Here is an 18,593-nt window from a genome sequence, read left to right on the forward strand (position 1 = left end):
ACTTGTAATTGCAGCATATTGTTCTGGGCAGTGCTGTTTCCAAAATATTCATTCAGCTGTGCTTTTGACTACACGATTCCTCTGATAATTTGGCGCCAGCTAGGATCCCGCACTTTACTATCGTCCAGTACTTAAAGTTATAATGTTCTTACATTGCCCCCTATCTTTGCTATTGCCAATTGACTTTCACACTTTAGCCATCAACCTTATCCTTAGAACTGAATTGCACCAGCTGCCTACCCGTGCCCAGAAACTGATCATTATTGCAGATCTATTGGTTGCTGGTTGATGTCTGCTTTTATATTATTGTTATAATGTTGTTTTATTTTGCTTATGTTGTTGATTATGTATTTTAATGTGTTTTATTTTAACTATGTTGATCGAGCTTGTCCCCATGCAAGCTGCCCCGAGTCCCCTTGGGGAGATGGAGGTGAGGTATAAAAATAAAGTTGTTGTTGTTGTTATTATTATTAATAATAATAATAATTAAATTACTCATAATAACTATTCAGCAAGGGTCCATTAATTTCAATTAAAGGTTTACACAATAAATAATAATAATAAAACTTTTTTGTATCCCACCCCATCTCCCCATGGACTTCGAGCGGCTTACAATACTCGGAGTGGCTTACAACTTATACAATTACAATCCTTCCTTTAGGATACAACTACAGAGTAATTTACTGCTTGGCAATTCCCAGCTAGCAGGAATTACATCAATTAAAATGAGTCAAATCCAGAAACTGTGGCTTAACTGTACATGAACTATATATGACTCAATTGCAAACTACAATTCCAAATCATGGTAGCAATTGGGCAATATTTCTTCGGCTGCATTACTATAAGAACTTAACCAGAAATAACTTTGATTGTATTCAGTGGGACTGACTTCTGAGAAGGACCTAACTTTCATCACTAATTCCCAAGTAGAACTAAGAAAGTTCACATAGCTCTTGGCTTACTAAGGTCACCACTGAGTAACTGGGAATAATGGGACAAGATATCTATAGGACTATACCATTAGGTAGATTAACTCCAGTTGCTATATTCCATGTAACTTTACATATCAGAAACTATACAACTGTACCATAGCCAACATTGTGAAAAGATGTTGACCATCTCTACTGGATTTCAGTTAGACCAAAGGGCAGAAAGAGAACCAATATGATCCGTTCTGGTGATAGTGACATAGTCCAATATTGCGACTTTCCTCCAGCATAAAATGAAATGGGAAGAAAGTTGCTATCTGGAAGTTATTTCTGTTAGTGTCGTACACATGTGTTAAGTCCTCCTTCTGAAGCATTTTTGTTCATTTTTGTTCTACATCTGCATTCAGTTCAAGGTCACAAAAATTAAATCCCATATATGGCAATTACTGCACAGGCTCTCAGGTTGGATTTACACTGCCCTATATCCCAAGATCTGATCCCAGATTATCTGGCAGTGTAGATTCATATAATCCAGTTCAAGGTGGATAATTTAGGATCAGATCCTGGGATACAGGGCAGTGTAGATCCAGCCTCAGATGGAGTAAATTTGTCTGTTCTGTTCAAATTGGCACTCATATCCCTTAGTTGTGCATTTGGTTATTCAACATTGCCACTCAACACCAGGGACATGTAGCAAAATAATGGTGGATGTTCAGATGTAGATATCTCAAATACACATCTGCAATGTAAAACTGCATTCAGACAAAATGCTAAAAGTTCATGTGGCATTACAAGAAAGAGATATGATGAGTCTGCAAATTTCTTCTTCTGTTCCCAAAGAGGACTTTCTCTATTTTATTCACACAATAGTAGATTATAATTTCATGTTACAATGAAAGAAAACTACAGGGTAATCAATTAAAATAACTGAATTATATAATATTCTGCAGAAATGGTAATATATTCTGCTGGGCTTTCTTCCCTGATTCCTATAGAACCTTTTCTAAAAAGTTGGAGCCAGAATGAAAGCTCACACTCTTAGCCTCAGAAGACCCCATGATAGGGTCGCCTTTGGGTCCCCCTAACTCAGAAACCACTTGGAGTCACACAACAACAAATTCTGGAAGTTCAGGACTTATAGAAATATATTCACCACAATTATTCCCACACAAAGGAAAGATGTGCTCTAGGTATTTGAACTTAAACATTGTCACTTCAAAGTATTGTACACATACAGGAAACAGAATAATTGTTCTGTCAAATATATAATTGCAAATGGGGTATGGGGATATAGGTTAGTCATACTGACTCATGAGAAAAAGAGCCAAAAGCAAAAATAGCATGACATTTTTATGTATGCTTACTTTTGTTTTGTTTTTGCACTTAATTGATTTTTATAACAGTTTTACCTCCTTTTTTAAAAAGTTGGTAAAGTCAGTGGCAAGACTGCTTCATCAAAACCAAATACTAGACAGACTCCACAATGTTCATATTTAAGCCAATTTGATTTGTCTTCACTGAATATGAACCAGAAGCTGCAACTGTGATCACATCTTATTAAGAAACTACAACTTTAATTCATGGTTAACAAAATCAAACTTTGGCTATGAATGTGTGTTTAGGGTAGCACATCCCATTTATGTAGCCCCTGGTGGTGCAGCAGATTAAACCACTGAGCTGTTGAACCTGCTGACAGAAAGGTCGGTGGTTCGAATCCAGAGAGCAGAGTGAGCTCCCACTGTAAGCCCCAGCTTCTGCCAAACTAGTAGTTCGAAAACATGCAAATGTGAGTAGATCAATAGGTACCGCTTGGGTGGGAAGGTCACAGTGCTTCATGGAGTCATGCTGGCCACATAATCTTGGAAGCATCTAGGGACAACGTCAGCTCTTCAGCTTAGAAATGGAAATGAGCACCACCCCCCAGAGTCGGACACTGCTATACTTAATATCAAGGGGAAAGCTTTACCTATCCCAATTACATTAATAGAAATATGTCTTTTGTAATTTCCCCTCTATGGTATACATTTTTAAATGTTATTATAACATACTGATACATTAGCACTTGTAACTTGTCATTCTATTGTGGAATAAAAAGGTTCAGTTATCACAACGATGGTTGTTCACTTACCTCAAAGAGAGAGTCTGATGTTTTCTTGTCCTCCTTATCTGAATCCATCTGTTCAGAAGTGACTACAGTGTTGTATTTGCTGAAGGCCTTTAAATCATACAACAGGAAATAAATCACACAAGGGAGAATTTGTCTAAAAGAAGAAGCACCCCAGTAAGAGCAAGACACCTGAAACTTTACTGCTAATGTATCCAACTCTTTCTGTATGTAGGCTCTAGGAGTTGGTGGGACTTGTATTTGAATCATTCATCCAAGGGGCTTCCCAGAATGTGCCAATGATATGGCTGTGTGAGTAACATGAAAAATATAACAGCCTACTAGATGTGGTATGTAAACTGCTATTTCCCTGTTATCAACCAGTTTCCCCTGGGAGGGGAAGCAGTACAGACAAGAAAAGGAAGGGTAAACTTTTCCCCACCAATCCGGCCACTGTTCATAATTTCCTTTTGGATTCCACCCCCTGCCGCTTTTTCCTGGCATGAATGCTGAACTTTTCTGACAGGAGTGTTTACACATACTGTACATTTTACATGACTGTGAAACAAGTGAGTCATGCTTCATATAGAATGAGAATGCTTGTAAAAACAAAGGGGGAAGAGAATGTCTAGCCTGGGGAACAGGGTGTACCATTTACAACTTGGAAAATTTTGTCCCAGTTTGTGACAGTTGGGGCATAACTAGTTAGATTATGCATCTTACCATTTTTGACTGAAAGGTTCCTAACACAGCAAATGGGTTCACAAGAAAAGGAACTGAAATGTGAGCTTGTGTACATGACTATATGATGTTTTCTCAATGAAAACACACACTGACAATAATTAACTGTTTATAAATGACTGTCCAGAGTATAAAAAGGAAGAAGGGGGAGGGGAAAATGTGTCAGTTGGGTTCACAGTCAGCATGTTAAGATGAACAGGTTTTTATTTTCTTACAATTGTGGAGACAGTACATGTCCACAAAAACTCATCAAAATGAAAACTAGCTAGCCTTAAAAATGCAGTTTCTTTCTTTCTTTCTTTCTTTCTTTCTTTCCCTCCTTCTTCCTTCTTCCTTCTAATGCTGCAAGAGACTAACACAGCTACTTGCGTATCCAGTGTGAGAAGCTCTGATGAAATAACTACACAAGACATGTGAGCACTGGAATATCAAAGGGCCCAACTGTTATTGGTTACAGTTGATAGTAGGGTTGGCAACTGCAATGGATCCTGCATCTTGGCATTGACCAGTCTGATGGGACCAATACTCTGGACCTTTGGGCAGAGACCTTGGGATGACATCAGAAGAAGCAGCTGAGTCCTGTAACCACTGTCACCAAGGTAACACTGTGGAGGCAACCAGCCAGCCACTGATCCAGACCACGTCAGCCCACCCCTGAGTCCCCCATAGGAAACCACCTGATGCCATGCAACTTGCCAAGAGGAGACAGAATCTGGAATTCTAGATCCAGGGATTGTGCCAACCACCCACAAAGTTGTGACAGAAATATTAATCATAGCCAAGGGCCAGCACAGGAAACAGGGTGTGTGAGTAGGTTGTAATTTAGAAGTCAACTAGCCTCTTATCCCTGGTTCAGTCTCATTGGTTATTTTTCCACTTCTAATAGAACTCAGCAATAAATTATGTTTATTGCACCACACACACACACACACACTAGCTTAGATACCCAATGATTCCCAGGTTAGATAATTTGTAATGCTATTTCTTAGGGGGAAAGTCTTTTTTTGATTTGTTTTTATGAATGATCACATCAGAAAATGCATAAGGAAGTTAGTGAACTAAAATCCCAATATCGTAGGTCGATATTTGGTCATGTTGTGTATGTGAACCATGTTTGGTCTAGATCTATCATCAGTTGGGTTTACGGTCTTCACCATTCTCAAAAGCATGGATCTAACCTCCCCTAAATCCCACCAGTATTCAAAGTTGGCTGTGTTGGTTACGTGTGCCAAGTTTGGTCCAGATTTATTGTTGGTTAGTTTAACAGTGGTTGTGGATTGTGGGTGTCTTATAGGGACAATGGATTGTCCTCCAGATAATTGGATTGTCCCTAGGGCAGCATGGAAACCCACTGGGTGATCTTGGACAAGTCACAATCTCTCATTCTCAGAGGAAACCAATAGCAAATCTCTTTGGACAAATATTGCCAAGAAACCCCTATGATGGGTTTTCCTTAGGGTCACTTTTAATTGGAATCAACATCAAGGCATACAACAATAAACAATAATTCTAACATCTTATTTTTATTTAAAAAGCTGGAGGAGATGGCACCTCAGTAACATACAGGGACAAATCAGAGAGGTTGTGATGCTCCTAGTTGAAATGCCCAGTCATAGAATCATAGAGTTGGAAGAGACTTCATGGGCCATCCAGTCTAACCCTCGAAGGTGAAATGTATATGTGTATTTATGTGAATGTGTGAATGAAAAATCTACACATATATCCACATTTAAGTTTTAAGCATGCCTACACTTAAATTTTCAACTAAAGCATAATATAGAGTTGAGGCCCTACTGAATTCACTGAATAAGCAATAATAGATAATGGCTCCTGTCTCATTCTCTCTAGCAGTCTGTAAGTATTTTAGGAATTCCCGTCAAATCTAGATTTATCTTCCCCTCCACCCCACCCCCAGGAGAAAGCAATGAAGCAAGAATGTGAAATGATACATTCACCATGATGATATGGGATAGTATAACTAGAGGGTTGCTGTTAAGTTACACTTTGCTGATATAATAGTGACAGAGTAAAATATTTCACTCAAAGGAAATATGCCAAGAATGACAGAGAGATGAAAGTTAATGAAAGAGTCCCATACTAAATCTGCCAAGTCATGACAGGGAAGTCCATTTCAAAAAACAGAGCTGCAAAACTGGCCATCTGAGTTTTTTAAAAGTCGTGTAAAGCAAAATGAAACTAGGTTGTTGTAGGTTTTTTGGGATCTCTCCTGACGTTTTGCCTGCATCTATGGTAGGCATACTCAAAGGTTGTGAGGTCTGCTGGAAACTAGGAAAACTGAGTTTATATATCTGTGGAAAGTCCAGGGTGGGAGAAATAACTTTTGACTGTTGGAGCTAGGTGTGAATGTTTCAGTTGGCCACCTTGATTAGCATTTGATGGCCTGACAGTTTTTAGATGTGGTTTGTTACTGCCTGGGAGAATCCTTTGTTGAGAGGTTATTAAGTGTTCTTGATTGTTTCTTTTCTGGAGTTCCCCTGTGTTTGAAATTATAATAGTAAATAAAGAACAAAACTCACCCTGGACTTTCCACTTTCCTCTTGTGCCATTTGGATCACAGATGAGACATATTTTTATCTGTTTCCAAACTCTGAATCATAAATGGTAAAGCTTCCATGTTCTAACCCAGGCCCTATATTATTTTGTAAGATGAACACAAGCCCAGCACCAGATTCCAGAGAATATCATGTATTGCAAACTCCAACATTGCCATCCCTCCTTCCAGCATTATGGTTTCTGTCAAAGCATGAGGGAAAATGTAACATCAAGAATCACAGATAAAGTGGTGGATTCAACGACAGTTTACAATGACAATTTTTCTTGTATTGATTTGGGCCTCTATCTTTAAGTGGAAAAAGTTGTGGAATGCCAACATTGGCAGAGTCTGCAAGTATCTTAGAGGAAAACCTTCTTATAGGGGTGCTGTGTGGTGTCCGGGCTATATGGGCATGTTCTAGCAGCATTTTCTCCTGCATCTGTAGCTGGCATCTTCAGAGGATCCTCTGCTAGAATACTGCTGCTAGAAAATGCTGCTGGAACATCGCCATACGGCTTGGAAACCACACACACTCCAGTGATTCTGGGTGTGAAAACCTTCGGCAATACAATCTCCATATACTGTAACATAATGGCAAAGGAAAATTTTCTCCTGGAAGTTTGCAGAATAATCAGTAACCCAGGAAGACTTTTCTAACCTCTATCACCAAACACATGAAATCGCAGCAGACAGATCAAAGTTCTCATTGAAATCACGTTAAAATCCATGATCTCTTTTATATTCCCTCTCTAAAGTACAGACAGTATGTTTCAAACAAAACCCATGATCTTCCAGAAGCTTTTGGGACTTGAGCCCAAGTTCTTCTTTCTTTTATCCTTGCAAGCTGGGCTGTCTTTCATTATCATTTTTGCACTACAGCTTTCCTTTCTCTTTCTATGATTACCCAATCCTTTCACTTTCTTGTGTAGTGTCACCAATCAATGTCTCTTCTTTAAGTAATACCTGCCATATTGTACCTAGCTCTCATATATGTTCTAAAGTAATAACGCACTGAAATATAGAGATGGAACTTGTGCTTCTCTGGAAGGAGATGTGTTGTGTTTTTTGGTTTTTAAAGCAGTGTGAATGACAGCAATGATTTTAGGCTAGAACTGTGCTTCCAGGATGAAGCCCTTGAGAAGATGAGATTTCAAGTACTACAAAGTAGTAAATGATAAGGGAAAGCAATTCTGCTAGTTGGAAGGATATTGTTCTTATATCTCTAAAAAAGTAACAATAGAAAGAATGAGAAATTTGGATTTAGGAAACAGGAATGGAAGAGACTGTTTTATGCCAAGTATAGATGTAGTTATGTTCTGTATGGATACAGAAACAAATGTCATTGTGTTCTATATGGCTAGAGAAACAAGAAAAATATATTTTTATAATTATATCATTAATTATAATGATATCAGTAACATAATTAAAATCGACAAAATTTCCAGAGTAGAAATTTTCCAATGATGGGGCCATTTTCAGCTTCATTCTTTAAAAAATTCATTATTTTAGAACTACAGTATTAAATTAGAAATATTAGATTCTCTTAGGAGCTGATACATTTCACACTGACCAGTGAGGTATCTTCCTGAAGCTGAACGACCTTATCACATAAGCCAGATGAAGCATCTCACTTTGCCTGGCTTCACCAAAGAAACAGACGGGCAGAGGGATTATAGCTCTGTATGCCACTCCCTCTCGGCGATGGTTCCCCCATCACCCTTGTGGGGAAAATCTGTGCTGGTTCCATTGGAACCAGCACAACACAGGCAGGCTCCCATATTAGGCGGGAAGTGTCATATGTAGCTTCCACTCCAGTTGTGAGCTGGGCCTCCGTCAGAAGTCCAGCAATGTTGTGGGATGGGCAGCTAGCCCATACATCACAGGGCTGACAGGAAAGCATTCAAAGATGGGATGGGTCACTCAGATTTATAAACTAGTTCTTGTTTTTGTTGGTATCTCAGAACTGGGAAATGGTGATGATTAATTCACAAAACTTAAGCCACTAAAAAAGTAAAGGACTATAGGAATCTTTTTTATTTTTGTTCATGATTAGAGTATTATAAAACAGAAAAATTAAAAAACCAACAAGTAGTATAGGTAGCTTGGAAGGAAGAGTAGTCTTCTTTATATCCTAGAAAACTGAGACTTTTGCTGAATTCACATGAAAATCAGAAAACTAAAGAAATCAGGGAGAGAAAGAGAAGTCAAGAAAAAAACTGGTTGCTGTGGTAAAAGTAGTTGTTTTCTTCTCTCCCAAACTGCAAGTCGCTTCTGGTGTGAGAGAATTGGCTGTCTGCAAGGGTGTTGCCCAGGAGATGCATAGATGTTTTACCATCCTGTGGGAGGCTTCTCTTATGTCCCCGCATGGGAAGCTGGAGCTGACAGATGGGAGCTCACCCCATTCCCACTATTCAAACTGCCGACCTTTCCATCGGCAATCCCACAGGCACAAGGGTTTAGCCTATTGTGCCACTGGGAACTTCTTCTCATAAACTGAAGACATGGAGAAGAAGAGGAAGGTATAATCACAAAGGGCATTTCCAGGTTCATTCTGTAATGATTTTAGTGTGGAGAATTTTAGCTTAAATGGCAGTTAAACACATATGTAAATTTTTCCACTTTTTTACCACATCAGGACTGATAATGATGTTGACTCTCTCCTTGAGGTTACACAAGGAGATTCAAATAAGGATAATTAAAATAACTTCAAGGAAGGAGAACAACAGTCCAACATGAAAAATTAATACAGATGCAATTACTGGTGCATGAAGCAGATGTTCATAGTTCTCACACCAGTTCACTGTCATGTGGTATCTCTTAAGGCTGGTTTTATTTTCTCTGTGAAGATCTCCTGCTTTGTATAAAAAAGGAGAAGGAAGCAGAGGGAATTTGTTTACACATAAATCCCCAAAACAGTCTTACAAGAATTGTTGACTAACAAGATGTCAGTTTACAGGATGTCATTTGAATTCCTTGCTTCAGAAAATGTAAACAGTCTAGAAAGACATCCAGGCCCACTCTACTCCCAGATGGGCTTTTGGAGAAGAAGCGTGCACTACAAGGACCAAGAAGATGAAACACAAGGAGGATCAAGGCAAGGCACCACATCCAGAGCTCAGTAAAGTTATTTTTTCGCACAGTTCTCTCAGAATCCTCCAATCAATATGCCTATAACAAATGGAAACATTAGTACCAAAAATTAACTTTTTGGTCACATCTTTACAACAAGTTATAAATAGTAGACTCGTGACTTCTAAAAGGAGCTACAGACAATTTGATATTCCTATCAATTATTTTGTCCTACATTTGTGTTATAATACACAGCTCTATCAAACTCCCTCCCTCTCCCTCCCCCCCCCCCCCTCTCCAGTTGGCCCCTACTTATGCAGACCTGATTATTTGCAGATTTAATTAAAATACTTTGTTGAGGAACTCTAGGTCCTCTAGCATAATGCCTGGTGGATGTTCATGATACAGTCGCACTAGAAGACCTATACATGCCAAGAAAGAGCACCTCTCTTGCATTCTCTAGGTCCTGAAGTGCAGTTCTGTGGTCAGTTTCTGGCAGAAGGTGACCATACGGGCATGTGGAAGAACCTTGACATTGCTAGGGAAGTCTTCTCTCATGTAAAAAAATGTATTTTTAATTCAGATTTTTCCTTTTTTGTGAGAGTTCTAGACTCCAAATTCCAGCGAATGTGGAGTGATGACTATTTCAATGCATATCCTTGAACACTAGATTTTGTTCCTTTGTTTTTAAGATTTTATTTCCTTATATCTGAAGTGGTGATATTTAGAATGCCAAAAAATGTGTATAATCTATAGAACTATTTCCCCAATGAGTTTTCTCCACTGGATTATCCACTTTCTCTTCTTTTTACATTTACAAAAATACACAATATTTTTTTTAAAAAAAACAAACACCAAATAGTCCTCTCTGTCTTTAATTATACATTTCATCACTCCTAAAATCTGTTGCTTTTTTATCACTGGGGGCTGAACATGACAAAAGTTGATACTCAGCCCTTTCTGAGATTTAAAAAAAATCCACAGGCACGTGCCAGAATGAGTAACTTTTACTATAAAAGGAAGGTTTTCACAACATAGTTTATTTCCTGAAAGTGACATAGAAGAAAGCGAAAGGAATAGTTTGTGTGGGTTTTTTCAGGAGAAAAAAATAAACAAATAACCCAGTCCTATTGACACCATTCTGGGGAAAAAAGTAAAGGACCAACAGAGACAATGAGTCCTTCAATTACAATTCCAGATCTCTGCACACAGCAGTTCCTCATGAACAAATGCCTTGATGCTGGAACACCAACTTGTCTTTTGCACTGTTTGGAAAGTAATACTGTCCCATGCAAGCACTTTCCATAACATTAAGAAGCAAATGCAAAGAGCACTGGAGTGTTTCCACCCTTTAAGTGATAATGGAAGTTTTGCATAACTATTGAAGACAAATCCTGCTGGTATTAAATAGTCTCAAGATTGACAAAGTGTAAAGGAAGCAATTGCTTACATTCAAGGCTGGGGAACAGCTCTCCAGCTTCTTACAGGACTCCAGCACACTGTTTTTCCCAATCAGAATCTGGATTTCATTGTCGAGTTCCACACTGTCACACCTAGAAAAAGAGTCAAGTCAACTTTATCCCCTGTCCTATCTCCCCTTGGGGACTCAGGGCAACTTACAACATAAATGGCAACCACTTGATCCCATACAATATACAGTGAAAATACAAATACATAATAAATTAAATCCAGATAATTAAAAAATCAATTAATAAACATGGAAACAAATCAACAGGGTAAAGGTTCATCTTTTAAGAACCAAAAAACTATGCTGGTTTTACAGGAATTTTGTATTTTAAATCCAAAAATGACCTCAGATTTGTTCCAGTATGTACAGTTTTCCCCCACAGCTTGCTTTGAGGTTTTTATTTTCTAATATATGACTAAGATTTCTTTGGGGAGAAGCAAATAAACAGGAGATAAAAGGCTTGTACTAGACTTGCAAAACACTGCCAGGAAACACAAAAATATGTCCAAAGGCACTTTAAAAATCACATTAGAACATCAGTGCCTGTTTAAAAGAGAATTGGTATAAAATGATGTACAGATGGTATATAACCCCACAAACATTAGGACCCTTTTACAGAAACATGCAGAATAAATGTTGGAAGTGTGGAATGCAAGAAGGTTCATTCTATCATATGTGGTGGACTTGTGAAAAAGCTAAAGACTATTAGAAGGAGATTCAGGAAATATCCCAAAAGATTCTTAAACTAAAATACAGATGAAACCAGAGTACTTCTTACTTGGACTAACAGATATGGACATTGATATGGATACAAATATAGAAATCGTTTTTAGCTATCTAACAACAGCAGCAAGAATGATATATGCTAGAAATTGGAGAACAAAAGAACTACCAACAAAAGCACAATGGTTAATCAAAGTTATGGAAATTATGAACATGGACAAACTAACCCAACTATTGTCGAAGAATGCAGGAACTCATAAGAAAATAACTGACTGGCAATTATTCAAAGACTATATGAATGCAGAAAAAAAGATGATAATAGTACAACTTAAAGAGACAACTATAATAAAAATAACACCAACAAAGAGAAAGAAAAGGAGAAGCATGCTATGGAAAGAAAAAGAGACTAGAGAAGAAATTTACAACAAAGAGGAAGATTGGAAGACAATAAATTTTCCCCCTCCCTTACCTTTCCCTCCCTTCCCAGACCTTAAGCTACATCCCCTTCTCCCCCCCCCCATCCTTCCCAGACCTTCGTGCCTATACCATCCCTACACTACTGCATCTGCCTTTTTCTTTTTTCTTTCTTCCCTATATGTATACAAAGAAAATCTTAATTTTTTTAAAAAAAAAGAACATCAGTGTCTGCACTTAATCAAAACTGAGTAACAACCACATTGACTTCTTCTTTTTCTTCTTCTTCTTCTTATTATTATTATTATTTTAATTTAATAATAATTGTCAATGCATATTGCATTTGTGCAATATTTTTATTGTGTGTTTTTTTTAATTCAGCACCCCAAAATACGTTAAAACAACTAGAATAATGGAAAAAGATGGGGGGGGGAGGGTTCCATCTCAGCCACATGCATTCAATTGATTTATTTAATCCATTGTGTTTTGTGAATTTTACTGGGAATGGAGGTGGAGGAATTTATATATTCTGCAGCTATATTGTTGGTCGGGTCAGACTACAAAAGCATCCCACTTGTCCAGTTAATGCTGAGCTTTGTAAGATACTAAATGTAAAAAGGCATGTTCAAACAGAATATTTTAAAAAGTACCGTACAAGAAGTCATTCTAAAGATTTGGCTGCTGACATAGGCTGTATCAAATACTGCCAAAGCTTTGGTTTTACCATGCAAAATATTGTTCATTTTAATGCAAATACTTTTTGCATTTGTTCAAAATAAGGGAACACAGTGTATGTAAATATGATCAGAATACATTTTTGTGAGGGAGCATTGGAGAACCATATATCCCCTCAGATTTTGAATGTTCATGATGTTTACGCAAATTTGCAGGCAAACTCTACACTTGGATAAGAACCCACTTTCAATAAGTGCAAATTGATTTCCTACAAATCATTTAAGGAAGAGATTAATAAGGAAGCAATTAGGGTTGCTATTTACCACACCATATTGCAAAATTCAGCCTCCAGAAAGCAATATATGCCCAAGAGCAATAGCATAGGGGCACCAACACTATGAGTCAGGCCAGGGAATTCAGAAAACAGGCAAGTCCTCCTTTTCCCCTTCAAAAAAGCTTATTCTCAATTGCTATGCTAGGGATTGCATTCCTTCTTTTGAAATACAGGTCCAGTGAGCCTAGCAAGGTTAATACAGGTAACAAATAAAGCAAAGCATGACCTTATGTTTACAAGAATATCAACTTTAAAAATTATCATCATTTCAGAAAAATCACAAATTACACAGGCTAAACTCCATGTTGACTGCTTGTTAGGTTTTCCAAAAATTTTATTTTGTGCTGACAACAAATTCCCATGAATGTGTGAGAAAGAAAATCCTTAATATGTATCAGTGAGCTGTGGTTTGCATCATCGCCATCCGGGTCTCCAACTGGTTCTAGGATTTCCTATGTAATCATGTCCACAGCTAAACCAGTTTCTTAAATACCACTTTGAAACTGCATTAAACCATTAGTGTAGATAGGGTCCAACTCATTACTTCTCAGTAGATGGCAATATTGGGATCTTTGGAAGAGAAGGACCGATGACACCATACTCGCCAAGTTAAAATGATTGATTTCAAAGTCAGCTTGAGAGGCTTACTAGCTTGCTACAGGAAGAAAAAAGAGATGGAGATGAGAGAATTGAAGATTATCTAGTGATTTTGCATGTCTCTAACCTGGGTGCATGAATGAGTGGGGTACATATAGAGATATGTGCGAGAAAGAAAGTACTAGTGATTAATTATGTGTGACAGAGAAGAGGGGAGATTTTTTTCAGATTAACAATTTAAGTTTAAATTGGGAATACAATCAATTCTACACATTTGCAGGTTTAATTTTTGCAAGCTTGATTATTTATTTATTTATTTATTTGTGGTATTTGTATACCGCTCTTCTCACCCCTAAAGGGGAATCAAGGTGAGTCACAGTGATTATTCACAGACAAAATCAATATGCTTTCTCTTGTAATCGTTAGGTTCTCAAGCATGGCTCAGTCAACCTCCACTGGAGGTTGAACATAGAGTCATGCTGAAGCACCTAGAGATTCCTAATGAGTTCTCTCAGCTTAAAAAAATATTTGGGGCAATTTTCTCACTTTCCAGGGAGTCTTGTGCCCCTAACCTTTGTGAAAGTGGGCCTACTGAGTGAGTTCAGTGGGACTTATTCTAGGGTTGATGTGTTTGAGGCACAAGCATTCACTGGCAGTTAAGACTAAAGGCTGTAATCCATACTGAGTTCAGTGGGACTTACTTCTGGAAAGATGTGCCTCACCAAACTACAAATCCCAGGATTCCAGGCTGCTAAAGTGGTGTCAAATTGCATTACCTGTTGTATTTTGACGACATTCTGATATTGCTCTGCCAGTTTCCCCCATAAAACACTGGAAGGTATAAGACAGAAGGAATGCAATGCATTAAAGTGGCACTGGTATAGATCACCCAGTGAATATGTTTCTATCACAAATGCTATCTGTATGGTATGTAATAAATCATATCCCACAAGAAACTGGCATTCTCCTCTTTTTAAACTCTAGCCTGCTTTTTCTTTTTTCAGTCTTGGAACCCCTGGTGAAAAAAATACAAGCTGAACACCAGAAACATGTTTTTAGGATCTTAAGGTTATTTGTTTTGTGGCACGCTTTTAAATTCATAAACTAGGACTGTTACATGATTCTTGACATGGGCCAGGAGTATAATCCTCTTCCTTTCTCTCTTATCCATGTTCCAGCAAGCACGTGTGACAGCTTGTCCGCATGTTTAGGACAAAAATTATATTTCTGCTGAACAATAATAATTTATTGTCCTGAATTAAATGGCAACATTTGGAAGCATTCAGAAGTAGAACTATGAAAGCAACCACTCAACGGATTCGAATTGCATTAATGGATGATGAGTAGGGAAGCACCTTTATCTTAAATGCACTTTCTTATAGGCAAATGCACAAGACTACTGCAGATAGGAGTCATAGCTAGGAAAATTCTGCTTCTTCAACTTCTGTTTCAGCCATTATGTAAAGTTAAATTTTCACTAAATACATTCATAGGCTGACCTTAGGCTGCTTCCCCTCACTCAGCCTCATATAACTCATCAGGGTCATTAGAAAGCTCTGTACATCTTTCATTTCACAGATCAAAACTGGGTGACATGGCCAAACACCATCAGAGTCTAGTCCTGATGGATGAAAATATTAAAGAGGAACAACAAACACACAAGCCAAGGGGCTGCAAGCAGCTGAGGGGGAAAAGGAAAGGGGCTGAGGCTGTTAGGAATTGTGGGAGTTGAAGTCCAAAAAACCTGAAGGGCCAAAGATTGCCAATGCCTGCTCTAGAGCTTGGACAGGGTATAGATGTGTGTGATGGGAACCTACAGCTCCTGTAGTCATGCAAATTAGGGGGATTTTGAGAGCTGTAGTAACTTTTCACAATGCTGTATTTACTTTACTTCCCATGACTGTTGTTATACCATATTTCTAATATATGTGTCAAGCAAAAGTATTTGATTTGCTCTTGGTATCACCATTTAAGTTTAGTGAGACTTTCATAGGAATGTAAGAGGCTGCTTTATACTGAATCAGACCAATCCTCTTTGCTTTGACTGGCAGAAGACAGCGTATCAGGCAGGATTTAGGGCGGGCCCTAATAATGTACAACAGCACCTGGAGAGCCAAATAGCATTTCATTCGTATCTGAATGGTTAACTTAAAACAGCCTTGATAAAAAGATCTTGAAGCACAGCTTGTGAAATCCACTAGGAGTGCCCCTTCTATTTACTTTTCATCTGATGGCTTGATACAACAGCTGTAACCCAGGAAAAGTATATCACACCTTGTAAAGGATCTACTTATGTAACAGCTACTCAGACCAGGAAATGTGCCTTTTTTCCTTCTGATAATATTTTAAGAAAATTTCCATTAGCACTTATAAATGTAAAACACTTCCTTTAACTTTATTCAGTGTCACAACTTCAGATAGTCCAGAATGGTTTGAACTGCTCTCACCTTTCAGAACTATGGTATTATCTAGAGGGTGCATCTCTGGGGGTTAGAAAGCTGTACTGGTAGTCCTCATGGGTGTCACAATTGGGCAGGGGTAGGTGGGTGAAGCCACTGACCCCAATACAAATATATATATAAGTATATGTAAAAACTTCTCAGACAGAAAGGGGTTATTAGTGAAAAAGGTTTAAGCAACTTTGCCTAGAATAATGTCAGTTTCAGATTTTGTGGAAATGTAGAAAAGATTGGCAGAGATCTTGGAAGAAGCCCAACAATGCTGACAACTAAACCCCAGCCCTGATGTCAAGGCATTTTCCTGATGGTTGCTAATTTGGGGCTACATTTGCTTTGATCTTACACACCTCACAGCTGATCCTTGAAGCTTGCTTGGACTATCACGATCATGAGAGCCAGCATGGTGACCTAGTGTGACTGTTTGATTCTAGGAAACCAGGGTTCAGATCCCTGCTCATCTGTGGAAATACACTGGGTGATCTTGAGCAAGTCACATTCTCCCATTTCAGAGAAAGACAAGTTCTCTGAATAAAACTTGGCAAGAAAGTCATGTGATAACATCACCATAAATCAGAAACAACTCAAAGGCACAAACAACAATAATCGCCACTATATCGATATAAAGTACCTGCAGGAAGATTGTATCACGTATTGCATGCCTCTCTCAGAAAAGCATGTAAAGTTTCCAGGAAATGGTGTCCAACAGCTGAACCATGCAGCTTTGTGTATGGATCAGCATGCCTGATTGTCAGACTCAGGGCCCTTCCCTTCCACACAGCCCTATATCCCAGAATATCAAGACAGGAAATTCCACATTATGTGGACTCAGATAACCCAGTTCAAAGCAGATATTGTGGGATTTTCTGCCTTGATATTCTAGGATATAGGGCTGTGTAGAAGGACCCTCTGACCTTTTCTATACATTTGCATTTCTTCCTCTAGAGAAACACTTTCCCTAAGAGGAAACAGGCAACATGCTGCAATAAACATATGTATTTGCAGCAGGAAGCTGAATCTTCATGAGGATTTCCCCCCTTCTTTACTGAAATATATATTTTCAAATAGCAACACCATACTTTAAAATAAAATCTATGGAGGCACTCAGAATTTAACCAAACACAGTGGTCATCCAAGGTGTGTTATGTATTGTTTTAAATGCTAATGATATTTAATTCTGTTTTTATATTTATATATTTGTATATTTTTAAAGTGTACTAAAATTCTTTTAATGTAAGCCACTTCGGGTCTCCTTGTGGAGAGAAAAAAACAGGATATAAATAAACACAATAATAATAATAATAATAATAATAATAATAATAATAATCAACATTTAGGATAAACATAAAAACCAAACAAAAACAAAGGCATTTACAGTATGGCAGTGGTTCCCAACCTTTTTTGATCAGGAACCACTTGACCAGGGACCACTCTCCAACATTAGTACCAAAAGGGTTACGAATCGAGTTTTGGCCAACTTTAGATTTGGTTTGGCCCTGAACCCACTGGATGACTTTAAGCAAGTCACACTCAGCCTCAGAAGAAGAACTGAGTTGTATTGTCGAAGGCTTTCATGGCCAGAATCACTGGGTTGTTGTAGGGTTTTTGGGCTATATGGCCATTTTCTAGAAGCATTCTCTCCTGATGCTTCACTGTGTGGAAGGGCCCTTAGCATATCTAATTTTGGCCTCTTGGTACTCACAAGTTGTGCAAACCTGGTCAAATTCTTTGTTCATAAACAGGTGAAGATCTCAAAAAACGTACTGTGTTCTCCCATTTTGAAGAGAAGGCATGATATGGCAGGTATACCATACCATAGTGATGATAAAAGTAGGTTTAAAATATTGAAGTATGCAATGTAAACAACAAAGGGGAAAATCAGTGCCACTTTCATAACCCTGTTTTAACGAAACATCTGCTTGTCACCTCATAAATGTCCCTGGGCTTCTGTTCCCCTCATGAAAAAGGAATGAAGTTTTTAAAGAACAGTTAATAGCCAACAGCTGTTGGCCTGTGAAATGACACATGTGGAAAAACACAGTGCTCTTAATAGAGATGGAAACAATTGTTTCTTAATAGATGTTGCTTGGATTTAAAAAAAATTAAAAACTCAAGATACTTGTTCCTTGTGCAAAGAAAACCTCTATCAATATATATCCAATTAATCAACTACAAATGCACTTATAATATGCTCCACTAAGATTAAAAAATAAGCAAGTAACTAACTTTAATATTAGTGTGAACTGCCTTGAATCCCATGCTGTGAGAAGTTGGGATACTGAGAGGGGGGGGGGGGATGTCAACAATAGACTTCAGATTCTTTGCAAGATACAGTTAATAGCCAACAATCAGGGTTTTTTTCTCATGAAAACCTTCCATTTATTTTTCAAAATATAAGTAACTTATTGCTATTTCACATAGATTCAGAGGTTTCTTGTTTTATTTATTTACTAGCTTGGGTACCTAGCATTGCTCGGGGTATTAGAAGACGACATTATTTTATTGCACGGAATGCATAAGGTTGTGGGT

At 38.0% G+C, this 18,593-nt stretch overlaps 1 protein-coding gene across 1 annotated transcript in view; it reads right to left on the reverse strand.

The window, feature by feature from the left end:
* The window catches only part of TNIP3 (TNFAIP3 interacting protein 3), a 51,521-nt gene that overhangs the window by 14,828 nt on the left and 18,100 nt on the right, over window positions 1-18,593 (reverse strand). The window contains exons 3-4 of the mRNA XM_067468390.1: window positions 10,848-10,950; window positions 3,058-3,144 (exon numbers count right to left, since the gene is read on the reverse strand). Of these exons, the coding sequence (XP_067324491.1) occupies window positions 3,058-3,144; window positions 10,848-10,950 (190 nt within the window). The remainder of the gene's footprint in view (window positions 1-3,057; window positions 3,145-10,847; window positions 10,951-18,593) is intronic.

The sequence above is a fragment of the Anolis sagrei genome, chromosome 5, assembly GCF_037176765.1.
Source record: "Anolis sagrei isolate rAnoSag1 chromosome 5, rAnoSag1.mat, whole genome shotgun sequence".
Taxonomy (NCBI): Eukaryota; Metazoa; Chordata; class Lepidosauria; order Squamata; family Dactyloidae; genus Anolis; species Anolis sagrei.